The sequence below is a fragment of the Zootoca vivipara genome, chromosome 12 (genome assembly GCF_965207765.1).
Source record: "Zootoca vivipara chromosome 12, rZooViv2.hap1.1, whole genome shotgun sequence".
Classification (NCBI taxonomy): domain Eukaryota; kingdom Metazoa; phylum Chordata; class Lepidosauria; order Squamata; family Lacertidae; genus Zootoca; species Zootoca vivipara.
Genome location: NC_142595.1, coordinates 29,330,046 through 29,343,327, shown reverse-complemented (window position 1 = coordinate 29,343,327; position 13,282 = coordinate 29,330,046). Strand labels below are relative to the sequence as shown.

At 42.8% G+C, this 13,282-nt stretch overlaps 1 protein-coding gene across 1 annotated transcript; it reads right to left on the bottom strand.

Annotated features, from left to right (window-relative positions):
• Positions 1 to 11,529: 11,529 nt before the first annotated feature.
• Positions 11,530 to 12,465, bottom strand: LOC118077888 (olfactory receptor 14A16-like). The gene has a single exon (XM_035101612.3). It carries the CDS (start codon positions 12,463 to 12,465, stop codon positions 11,530 to 11,532), a length of 936 nt encoding a protein of 311 aa, XP_034957503.3.
• Positions 12,466 to 13,282: the final 817 nt, after the last annotated feature.

Genomic DNA, 13,282 nt, shown 5'->3' with positions numbered 1-13,282 from the left:
TGTTCTGCAGATAGAAGTTAAATAGTTTTGAGTTAGTGGAGCTTATAAATTTTGAACATTCTGTTTTTTAAAAAAGATCATCTTATATATTGCGCTAGTTCACAACTACACATCTATCCGAATCAAGAACCAAGTATGCACACTATCAATTTTTGATGTGTGCTTTCATCCTGGTATGATATAAAGCAGGCACCCCCAAACTTCAGCCCTCCAGATGTTTTGGACTACAATTCCCATCATCGCTGACCACTGGTCCTGTTAGCTAGGGATCATGGGAGTTGTAGGCCAAAACATCTGGAGGGCCGAAGTTTGGGGATGCCTGGGCTAATGGAACCTCCTGGGGTGCCTGATATAAAGTCTGTATTTGCACTCACATATTTTCAGCTAATATTATTTATCCTGGCTCAAAGACAACACAGACTGGGTGCATACACATACTTTCTAAGCCATGTGCCACATTATGTAAATGGTAAAGTTTTTACAGAAATCTCCGATTGAGCCATAACACGTACATAAAGCATTTTAAGAAATATGTAACATTTGGATACCTGTCGTCTTTGTCCATGGAGTTTTCTTGGCAGGGATACTGGAGTGGCTTGCCTGTTCCTTCTCCAGGTGGATCACATTTGGTCAAAACATAACTTCTCTAAGTTAATTAAGCCCCTTCGCCACGAAGCCTTACAAACAGCGGGGGAGAGGAGTCAAGCAAAATGCGAGGGAGATAGGGAAAGATACAGGAAACTGAATGCAGATTTTCAAAAAATAGCAAGGAGAGACAAGAGGGCCTTCTTAAACGAGCAATGCAAAGAAATAGAGGAAAACAATAGAATGGGGAAAACCAGAGATCTGTTCAAGAAAATTGGAGATATGAAAGGAACATTTTGTACAAAGATTATCATAATAAAGGACAGAAGTGGTAAGGACCTACAGAAGCAGAAGACATCAAGAAGAGGTGGCAAGAATACACAGAGGAATCATACCAGAAATATATGGAGGTCTCGTACACCCCAGGTAGTGTGGTTGCTGACCTTGAGCCAGACATCTTGGAGAGTGAAGTCAAATGGGCCTTAGAAAGCACTGCTAATAACAAGGCCAGTGGAAGTGATGATATTCCAGCTGAACTATTTAAAATTTTAAAAGATGATGCTGTTAAGGTGCTACACTCAATATGCCTGCAAGTTTGGAAAACTCAGCAATGGCCAGAGGATTGGGGAAGATCAGTCTACATCCCAATCCCAAAGAAGGGCAGTGCCAAAGAATACTCCAACTACCGCACAATTGCACTCATTTCACACGCTAGCAAGGTTATGCTTAAAATTCTACAAGGCAAGCTTCAGCAGTATATGGACTGAAACCTTCCAGAAGTGCAAGGTGGATTTCGAAGGGGCAGAGGAACTAGAGACCAAATAGCAAACATGCACTGGAGAAAGCTACAGAGTTCCAGAAAGACATATACTTCTGCTTCATCGACTATGCAAAAGCCTTTGACTGTGTCGACCACAGCAAACTATGGCAAGTTCTTAAAGAAATGGGAGTGCCTGATCACCTCATCTATCTCCTGAGAAATCTCTATGTGGGACAAGAAGCTACAGTTAGAACTGGATATGGAACAACTGACTGGTTCAAAATTGGGAAAGGAGTACGACAAGGTTGTATATTGTCTCCCTGCTTATTTAACTTATACGCAGAATTCATCATGCGAAAGGGTGGACTAGATGAATCCCAAACCGGAATTAAGATTGCCGGAAGAAATATCAACAACCTCAGATATGCAGATGACACAACCTTGATGGCAGAAAGTGAGGAAGAATTAAAGAACCTTCTAATGAGGGTGAAAGGGGAGAGCACAAAATATGGTGTGAAGCTCAACATCAAAAAAACCAAGATCATAGCCACTGGTCCCATCACCTCCAGGCAAATAGAAGGGGAGGAAATGGAGGCAGTGAGAGATTTTACTTTCCTGGGCTCCTTGATCACTGCAGATGGTGACAGCAGTCACGAAATTAAAAGACGCCTGCTTCTTGGGAGAAAAGCAATGACAAACCTAGACAATATCTTAAAAAGCAGAGACATCACCTTGCCAACAAAGGTCCGTATAGTTAAAGCTATGGTTTTCCCAGCAGTGATGTATGGAAGTGAGAGCTGGACCATAAAGAAGGCTGATCGCCGAAGAATTAATGCTTTTGAATTTTGGTGCTGGAGGAGACTCTTCAGAGTCGCATGGACTGCAAGAAGATCAAACCTATCCATTCTTAAGGAAATCAGCCCCGAGTGCTCACTGGAAGGACAGATCCTGAAGCTGAGGCTCCAATACTTTGGCCACCTCATGAGAAGAGAAGAATCCTTGGAAAAGACCCTGATGTTGGGAAAGATGGAGGGCACTAGGAGAAGGGGATGGCAGAGGACGAGATGGTTGGACAGTGTTCTCGAAGCTACGAACATGAGTTTGACCAAACTGCGGGAGGCAGTGCAAGACAGGAGTGGGAGTGCCTGGCGTGCTATGGTCCATGGGGTCACGAAGAGTCGGACACGCCTAAACAACAACAAAACATTTGGATGAGAGGGAGAGACCACACTGAATTAACTAAATAGGGTAATGGAACCACCATTCTAGAAAGTCGATCTGAAATTTCATATCTAATAAGCAGATGAAGACTGCACACTGAATCATTAAAATCATTTCAGATGATCAAGAATAATTATACTCACCCCTCTTTCTCTCAGAAGATTAGACTGCCAATGTGCTTGACGGGGATATTTATTTGAAGGCACATGGGTTGCCAGGCGGAGGTGAAGGAGGTGATGTCATTCTCCTTTCTGGTGCTATTTCAGGGTCTCTCTTGGGAGAACATACCAGTCCCATGATGCTGTGCAAAACAAATGTTGTCCATTTCCCTACTAGTTCTTTTAATATGCATAAAAATATAAGAGCCTGCTTGATCAATCCAGAAAGTGAAAGACACAAAGGGAGCTGAAGAGGAGAAAGACTCAAGGTAGCCAGCCCAGTTCTGCCCCAGTTGCTCCTCAATATATGTGAAAAGCAAGACGACCAGGAGAAGAGTAATATCACATGAGAGTATTTCCACCCAATCCTGGTATGCAAAGGTTGTCTCATTCATCCATTTCTGCCACTGAAATGTACACAATGTGTAAATGAAAAGAAGCAACAATGTTTCATGGACAACAAAAATCCAAAATACACACACCAATATAATATCAGCAAATTGCATTCCCCATATTTACTTGTTCTCAGATATGCAAACAAAGATGCCATTGCAAAATCTCTTGAGAATCTTTGCTCCAGGGAAATTTGTGCTCTCCCCATGTTGTTGCCATTGGAATTAATTCATATTTGCTGAAGAATGCCCATTGAGGCACACTATTGTACAAAGAAGATGAAAAAGGTTCCAAACATTAATTGACTTCTAGTATGCAAGGATACTTTTTCATTTTGTTTTCTTGTAAAGCATACCTAAATTTCATATAACATCACAACTATTTTTATTGTCCTCTCCCCCCACCTCATCTGTTTGCAACACTGGCAAATTCTTTCTGATCATGAACTTCTACTTTGAGCTTCCATAAGTGTTTAGCTGAAGGAGCTTAGGTTCCCCTTCATATGAAGTATGCTTTTCCATCATGTGCATTAGAGCTTACGTACAAAGGTTGGGGAACTGGGTGCACCCAATGGCAGTAGCAGACATTATGGTAGTGTAGTGGCTCTCAATTGACCTAAACTCACTTGCATCACTGCTGCTTAGCAGGAGTTAAGAAGCCTGCACTTGAAAAGCGTTCTTTAGTTGTATTTGTCCTGGAAACTCTCACAGACAAACTGATAATAATTTAAATTAAAAGATCAGGTGATTGACAGGTAACATGGCCTGCTCAAACTTAGACACCAGCCAGTAGCGGACAGCATAATGGGGTGCTGGCATACACCTGAGCTCTGCTCGCTCACACTGCTGTTTACGAAGGATAATCCAATTATGGCCAGTTCTGCTCGGAACTCAAAAGGAAGTTATCTTCAGGCTTCCATTTAATCCCAATTGTATGTCAAGACCCTGGCGCACACCCAAGGATAAATAAATACACACGGACACAGAATTTTAGTTTAAGGTTAATGGGCAAAAATGTAGGCCAAAACTTTATTGATTACAGCACTGTGAGTGGTATTGGCTTAGTCATTGGCAATAACTATATCGGACTCCTGCCCACCTTGCAGGAAGTCTGGAAGGGTAAACAACCAAACGAAGGAGCTCCGTCGATGACAACCAACTGAAGTTCACCCCAGGGTTCCTGCTGGGTCATGGCAGCAAGCAGACTTTGGATGAGATCCAGACCTGCAGATTCCTCTAATGGAATACCTTTGTACCTGGAGGGGAAGCTGAGGTCTCTTCCACGACATCACAATAAGCCCATGCCCAACCACCACACGAGCCCCATGCTCGCTGCCAATACCCTCACACTTCCAATCATAGCTGCCAAGTATCCCGTATCCGCCGGGAAAACCCCTTTTTTCTTACCCTTTCCCGGCGGTCTCCCATTTGGCAGAAAATCCCGGCATTGTCCCTTTAATTTGCTTCTTCCCGGCGGCCATTTTTCTGGTGCCGCTTTGCCCTTCTATGGGCACCAGAAAATGGCGGCGCCGGCGCCGGAAGTCGCTTCCGCGCATGACCGGAAGTTGCGTGACGCGACTTCCGGTTGCGGTTTGCCCTTCTATGGGCATCAGAAAATGGCGGCGCCGGCGTTGGAAGTCGCTTTTACGTGTTTCCGGTCATGCGCGGAAGCGACTTCCGGCGCTGGCGCCACCATTTTCTGGTGCCCATAGAAGGGCGAAGCGCCACCGGAAGTTGCGTCACGCAACTTCCGGTCATGCGCGCGCTGCCGATCCCGGATCTTTACGATCCGAACTTGGCAGCTATGCTTCCAATCTTCCAATCTTTCAAACCTCTAACGATCTTGTCCATCCACACATCATTTCCGCCATCAGAAAGATGCAAACCATCAGCCCGAAACAGGGCTCCATCACTGAAGGGAATACCAGGGTGGTGTTTTACTCTGCCACCCAGTGCCAACACCTTGTTTGACACTTCAGGGTCAACATGCTTCCTGGTTCTGTTGGCAGCAGCTGGGCATGAACTATTGCGCCACATCTGATGCACCAGGAACTGCGACCAAAACACACACCGGGCCAATTCATGATGCTGTGACCCACAAACCACATGTGCAACTCTGGCAGCACTGAAACAAAGGATAAGACAAAACATGTTAGGAGGTGGATTACATGCTACCGGCACTTGCTTTTCCGGATGTTTTCTTTATAGGCATTGGATCTCACCGGCCCAAGTTTTTTTTCCTGCCCACTGAAAGGCCCCAATGAACTGCTGTCGTAGCGGCGCCAATCCTGAAAGAATGGGCAGTAAATTCCAGTGCTGGCAAGCCACAGGCCGTGATAGCCTTCCACACAACCCTGGTGAATAGATGCCTTGCTAAAGGGTTTCCGTCTTCATGAATCAAGAACGGGTGAACTCCAGGAGGCCTAATCTGTAAATACCTCCGGCTGTCTTTTACAGGGCAGGGACCTCCATACGCCGTTGCAGACAAATTAAGCAGGGGCCCCTTATCCCCTTTGGTCTGAGTTTTACCAACTAATCTGGACCACCAATTCTGCCTCTCCCAAATATATGTCCTCTAAGTGCAGACCCCTTGGAACTCCCCCACGGACCTCCTCAAAAACAACCTCACCCACTCTGAGCTCCAAAAATTGCCATAGAATAAGCGGCAGAGAACAACCGTGCCTCATACTGGGACCAGCAAACAGATCTTAGTTTTTTGTAAATTTTACATAAAAGGTCAAAGGTAGCAGGCCTGTGGCCAACACCAGAAGATGGTTGAAGTCTATGCCAGCCCTCCAGAGCCTTCCGGAGCACAAAAGCTGCACACAGATCATGGGCAAACAGGGATTGAGCCTAAGTGAGCGCGCCGGCCCTAGACAGAGAATCCAGGTGAATCCCCAGAAACGCACCACCACCTTTTATATGCCCCCGCAATCACACCACCGATCCCTGATTGGCCAATAGGCCATGGCGTGATCATGGGAGCATCACGTGGGCTGGGCTCAGTCTCCCACCCCCTCAAGGATAGTGTGGGGGGGTGCCTTGGGCCCACATGCAAGGCGGACCCTCAGTTAGGAGGATCCCATTATCCCATTTATCTAGCAATAAGCGTAAATGAATTCACTTGAGCTTATTTTGCGCAAACATTATTTGGATTGCAGGAAAAAAGCGAACAGATCAGATTAATTTTATTTGTATCAACTCATCAGATTACCACACATCATTTTATCCGAAAATATTCCAAAACATTTATTGGCATTGACAAATGTATTTTCAAAACAACAACAACAAAAAACAACAAAAACACAAAAAAGACACAACCCCTTCTTCTTGACTTCCCACCCCTCCTTTTCATGATTTTTTAATTAACTTTTTTTTACAGTACATATGTCTTTATTGTCTGAACTTCACTATCATTAGATCTTTCAGTAATCCAATCCTGTCTGCAACTTCATGTATGGGTGATACTTTGAAAGATAATCTATGATTTGCCTCAATTCCTCCTTATGCACTTCCTCATTATGTCCTCTTAGTCTGGTGGTAAATTTTTGCCATTTCATCATAGTCTATTAGTTTCATAAGCCAATTCTCCTTCCTTGGTAATCCTTCTTTTTTCCACTTCTGTGCATATAAAGTTGTAGCTGCTGTTGTTGCATATGGAAATAAATTTGTCAGTTTTTGGGGGGACTTCCATTCCTGTTATCGTAGCAAAAATGCTTCGGTTGTTGTTGTGGTTTTTTTTTTTTTAAGGCATTAACAGTTTAAACATCCTTTTCAATTCATTATATATCATTTCCCAAAAACCCTTTGGCTTTTTCCCAGGACCACCAACATGTGATAAGATGACCCTTCCTCCTGTTGGTATTTCCGGCACATATTTGGAGCCTTTTAATACATTTTTGCTAACTTATTACAGTTTTAAGCACCATCTATACATTATTTTCATATAACATGAAATAAATTTCAGATATACTTTCCAAAGTCTCTCCCATGTGGTCATTGCTTACCAGGTTTTGATTTTATACCACAGCAAGAAAACATGTCTATAAACTCCCCATTGAGGATGCGCTCACATATCTTTGTGTGCAAGCGGATCCCAGGGGGCTGACACATATGTTTAAAATTAGACACTAATGTGCCTCCCTGGAGTCTAAGCCCTCCTCACCGCAAGGGGCTATGAAAACCATTGTCACGCCTGTGCCTCTTTTTTCTACTTTTCCAGTCCCATTTTGGGAGACCAGACAATTTAGCCATTGTGATCCAGTACCCTTGATCTGGTCCTCACACTCCATGTTCAAGTAGTCAGACCTACGTGAGGAATCCGATGAGTCCTGTCTAGACTTACGTCCTCTTCTCTTGGTTCTGTGGGGTCTTTCTCTCTTGCTCTGAGGCCTATGCAGTTCAGGGCTCAAAGAATTGTCAGATAGGTTAGAGGTGGAAGGAGACCTACAACTGCGCCGAGCCATCCGTGAACAGCAGTAGGGAGACCATGATCTCACTGTGCGTTTCTCGACCCGCTCTTGACTCTTTCTCAGGCAGGCAATAGTTCTTTCCCTACTGTTCCTAGAGACTGAGCAGGTAGAATATTCACTTGAATCAGAGTTATGTTTGAAGCCATGTGGAGGCCTGCTGTGATGCCATGCACCACTCTGGGGAAGAAATGCAACAGGAGTATATAGCCACCTGGCAAAGCCCAGAAAAGGCCCATTGGCTTGGCTTGGAATTAATAGTACACTAATTAAACATTCACCATCTAACTAATTAACGATGCTCTTTAAATAATTTATTAATGAGCCATATACCCATAGCCACATTGGTTCAACTCAGTACTAAACCAATAGGCACAAATGACTTTTTAAATACAGTACCATAATCAACTCATCCGATGTCAGCCCACCTTCCTCCTCGATTGGGACCTTTCCCTCCCCACCCTTGCAGCACTTTTTCTTTTTTGCTCGATTCTAAGGTACCCACATTCCGCGTGGAGGGTGCCTCTGACCATACGCAAAGTGCCTTCTCCGCAGAGTGCCTTCTCTTTAACACACTATTGCCCGTCTGAGAAAGGCATGTGTGTTAAAACCAAAACCACACCCTACATTCAAAACACCTACTCCAAAATTAGAAAATCCAGATAACCAAAAAACCACCACAAAACACACAGCAACGCCCAAGTCATACAATACCCACCAAAATAAATGACAACCCAAAAAATGAAATTAAACAATAATAACTTCTGCTTATATAAAAAATGTTCATGATGCACGTGCAGGGTCCAATGTATGGAGATACAGGAAGGAGGGGACAACACTCCCCAGGGACAACAGAGGGCTCAGACAAAAGAGCATGCTGGGAAATAGAACCCAGAAGCTGACAGTTCCTTCTCCAAGGATGGGGGCCAAGGAATGGAGATACATGGGGGAAGGGACAACACTCCCCAGGGACAACAGATTGGATGCTAGGCTTGGGCAGGCCGAGACCCCTGGCATCCTACCTGGGAAGGCGGTGCCAGCCCCGAACTACCACGGAGTCGCCCTCTGGGGTCAGGGGGCTGTGTGTGACCATGCAAAATTCCCCCCCCCCATTGATGTGTGGAGCATTCCTAGAATAGCCCGGCTAGCTCCCTGGTATGGGAATTGGCCATTAAGGTAACAAAAAAGGAGAGGCTCTCTGCCAGGTAGCAAATGGGTGGGGCCCCTCCTTCAACTTCCTGATAGTTAGAAATACAATGGCAAGAGTTGAGGGTGGGATAATGGGAGCTGGAAACTGGATGAAGCAGGCTGGGAAGCTGGAAATACAGAAAGATGCTTGATTTCTGTTTATATTCAAAGCTGCAGCTATGAGAGAAGCAAGACCCTCTTGGGGTGATAATGCTGTGAACCCTGCAATGTAGACTCAGGTTGTATATATGTTTAAATAAACCATATAGCCTATAGACCACACAGTCTCTACTACACCTCATTCCAAGGGAAACACAAACCCTGGAACCTTTGAGATCTTGCACGGCTCAGAGCTTTGGGGTGGCATGAAGCAATACATAAAACAGCCATATGTTATTTCAAAGGTACAGATATGTGTTTTGGATAGCATTATAAGAACCTGAATTAAATAAACAAACAAAGGAAACACAGTGAGTGCACAGTAAATGGGAGTCTCAACACATTTATAGGATTTAAAGGCATAGCGGCCAATCATCTGATTTTCACCAGTTTTTGCACTATTTTGCTTGTGAAAAGGAATTCAAGATGCAAACGAAAATTGAATATCTACTTTCCCACTCTTCAAAAACAGCTTAGCTGATTTTCTAAATTGTATTAGCTCTTGTTTTTGTATTTGTGGAGAGCCATCGTGTTTTCTGCTGCCTGTAACTTAAGTGTTTTCCACCCAATTGGCAAATTCAGGAGTATTCTCTCACAGGGCAGCATAGTTGCCAAATTCTAGATAGATTGCGTAAAAATGAAGGTGAAAAATGAAAGCAAATATGAAACTTGTGAAAAATCTCTACATTTGGTTGAGTATTATTACTTTACCTTTAAATGAGTGAGGGTGCAGTCCTTTCATTTTTCTTTATTTGAAATAAATGCACATAATCAGTGATAGGTCAAGTCCATCCTCTTTTTTTCCTATTTTAAATGAACAAAATCTCTGCATTTAAATTGCATCCATTTTGTATACTTTCTGTACACACTGCTCTGGTAAAATACACATTTTTCAGTTCTTTGTCATGACTCACCCCTTATTAGTTTTGTACATAAAAATGTTTTGTGAGCACTTCTTTCATTTCCGAAGCCACAGGAGGTACATAATATGAGCAAGAGCTTCATTCTAATCTATCTATATATTTTAAGATGAATTTTTAGCCCACACTATAGCATGTTCCGGGACGCAGGTGGCGCTGTGAGTTAAACCTCTGTGCCTAGGGCTTGCCCATCAGAAGGTCGGTGGTTCGAATTCCTGCGACGGGGTGAGCTCCTGTTGCTTGGTCCCAGCTCCTGCCAACCTAGCAGTTTGAAAGCACATCGAAGTGCAAGTAGATAAATACCTCCGGCGGGAAGGTAAACAGCGTTTCCGTGCGCTGCCCTGGTTCGCCAGAAACAGCTTGTCATGCTGGCCACATGACCTGGAAGCTGTATGCCGGCTCCCTCGGCCAATAACGCGAGATAAGTGCCGCAACCCCAGAGTCGGTCATGACTGGACCTAATGGTCAGGGGTCCCTTTACCTATGCACATTTTAACAAAGTGTAAGCTGTAAAACAGGACAAAGGCCAGAATTAAGGGACATCACACAAAGGTGGGCGCTAGAAACCTGTGTAATAACCTGGAATAAGTGTGAGACACAGCTTACGCAAACATAATTGAAGACCTTTTACCTTTTTCGGAATTTACAGCACTGGCTATTGGATTTTCTTGTTTCTGAAGCTATAGATAATTATGGGATTCAGTAATGGTGGCAAAACAGTATACAATACAGAAGGGAGCAAATTTGTAGAGAAAATCACTTTAGTTTTTGTGTATGAAAACACAGCTCTGCTAATAAATAAAGAATATAGTCAGGTGGGGGTACAGGTAGAGAATGCTTTATATCTACCTTGAACAGATGGGATTCCCAGCACAGCAGAGAACATGTAGCCATAGGAAACAAAGATGGACCCCCCACAAAATGAATCTATTTAGGAATACTGCACCAAGAATCCTAGGTAAAATAACCCACCAAAATTTGCACCTAATCCTCAAGCCAACATAAAGCAACGAAAGTAAACATCTATGTGTGTGTTTGTGTATTATACAGACTCAAAACAGCTACTACTAATAAACACATTAAGTATTCCGATACTCATTGAACTGAAGTGATATAGCTCTTTTAAAAAAGAAATGCCAATAAAATTAACCATGCACACCGACATGCATGACCTAGTAAGTATGGTGCTAGAATAACGCACCTCTAAAACAGTGAAGGAGGAGGGCCACAGTTATGTGAGAAACTCAGGACAGAGTATTGGATTCAAATGTGGTCCAGAGACCTCATCACTTGTGCAAAGACTTATTCTACCCTTCCTCCCACCTAACACCCCCACTCAAAAAGAAACCCAATTTAGCAGGCTGGGAGTAGCAAGGTTGAATGTGTCAATTTCATTTTCTTTCAGTTTCTTAGCATTCGATCCAGTTCCTCACGTTTTCACATTGTCATACTGTGTGTGTGTGTGTGTGTGTGTGTGTGATGTCCTAATGAAAACTCATCAGGCTTTTTGTGTGAAACGTTCCTAATATAAAAATTTTAAATGTAAATCTGACCATTACACTTCTATTTGCAACACACAATTACATTAAAAAATGCATTTTAAGGTATTTTCACTGACATTTGCATTTTTATGCAATGCACAGGACTTGTGATGTGTATGAGACACCCTGCAAGAAATCATGCTAGGAGATTTCTAATTCTTTTCGGTATTTTCAACACAGCCTCTTGGATGTCTTTGTTCCGAAAGCTATAAATAATGGGATTCAGTAGTGGTGGCAAAACATTATACAATACAGCAGAGAGCAAATCCATCATTGTAGAAGAAAGCTCTTTAGGTCTGATGTATGAAAACACAGCTGTGCTCATAAATAAAGAAAAGACAGTCAGGTGAGGAATACAGGTAGAGAAAGCTTTATATCTGCCTTGAACAGATGGGATTCTCAGCACAGCAGAGAAGATGTAGCCATAGGAAACAAAGATGAACCCTACACAAAATGAATCTACTATAATCCCAATGGCAAAAATCAAAATTTGGTTAAGCTTTGTGTCAGTACAAGAAATCTTTAGCAGCTGAGGGACATCACAGAAATACTGCCCAATAATATTGGACCCACAGAAATGTAGCCTGAAAGTGATAATGGCCTGTAATGACGAATGAATTAGGTTGCTTATCCAGGAAGCAGCTGCCATTTGGATGCAGGCATCCCAGGTTATGATTAACTTATACTGCAGAGGATGGCAGATTGCAACATAGCGATCATAAGCCATGATTGTGAGCAAGGCAAGCTCAGAACCTGCAAAAGTGAAAACTAAGAAAACCTGTGCAACACAGCCAGCAAAAGAAATCCTTTTGTCATCTGACAAAGAAGCAGCTATGGAATTGGGGATTGTGGTTGAGATGTAGCAAATGTCTGATAATGATAGGTTGACCAGAAAGAAGTACATAGGAGTGTGCAGTTTGTGGTTCAGGGCAACAGCAATGATGATGAGGAAATTTCCCACTAAGGCTATTAAATAAATAGAGAGAAATATCACAAGGTAAAACAGTTCTTCTTCTCGGTCACTGGAAAACCCCATCAGAAGAAATTCTGTCACTGTAGACTGGTTGGCCATCTTAATTCTTTAATATTTCCATCAAACAATTTCTTGAAGAGTAGTTCTGTTATTGTGTTTTAGCCGCTCCAGCAGAGGTGTTTGTAACACCTAAAATTAGAAAGGAGTTAATGAAAGTCTGGTGGCTGAGGGAATATGCAGGCAATTGTATGTGGGGTTTGCCCCCTTTCTCAATATGAGGCAATGAGTGATGCCAGCAGTAGACATTCAACTGACATCATTCATTCTCCCCAGTACAGTACTCATACAATTTTATACTTGGAAAGGGAGCATGAGGTGCAACTCAGCAAAGACCCATCTTGCTTTCATGTTGAATCAAGAATGAGAAAGCAGAATCAACTCCTAACTATAGCTCTTAAGAGCAACCTTGTTATTAGATGTACAATAAAATAAAATCCTCCCTGGGGTATGGTTACGTAAAGGAACTTAACTAGGTTGTTGTTTTGTGAACCATAATGCTTTTACTTTATTTTTTAAAATGCAGATCTCACACCACCTAGCATTTTTGAAATGTGGCTTTTATGAGAGCTCATGGTTTACCGGTAAGTCCAAATACAAGAATTTTGAAACATCACGTTATTATCCTCTGTTACCTATAAATGTTATCTATTTTTATCACAGAATAATAATGTCTACATTAATCTTACTGCTGTATTAAACATTTTGAGGTCTTTCCAGAACTGAAATATAAGTACCTTCCAAGTTCTAGTATGCTCTGAGGATGAACAAATGGGTTTCCACTCACCTCTATTTTAGTCTGGAAGAAGAAGGGCCAGAATTCTGGAGTGCAGTCTTTATTTGAATATATATACTTTAT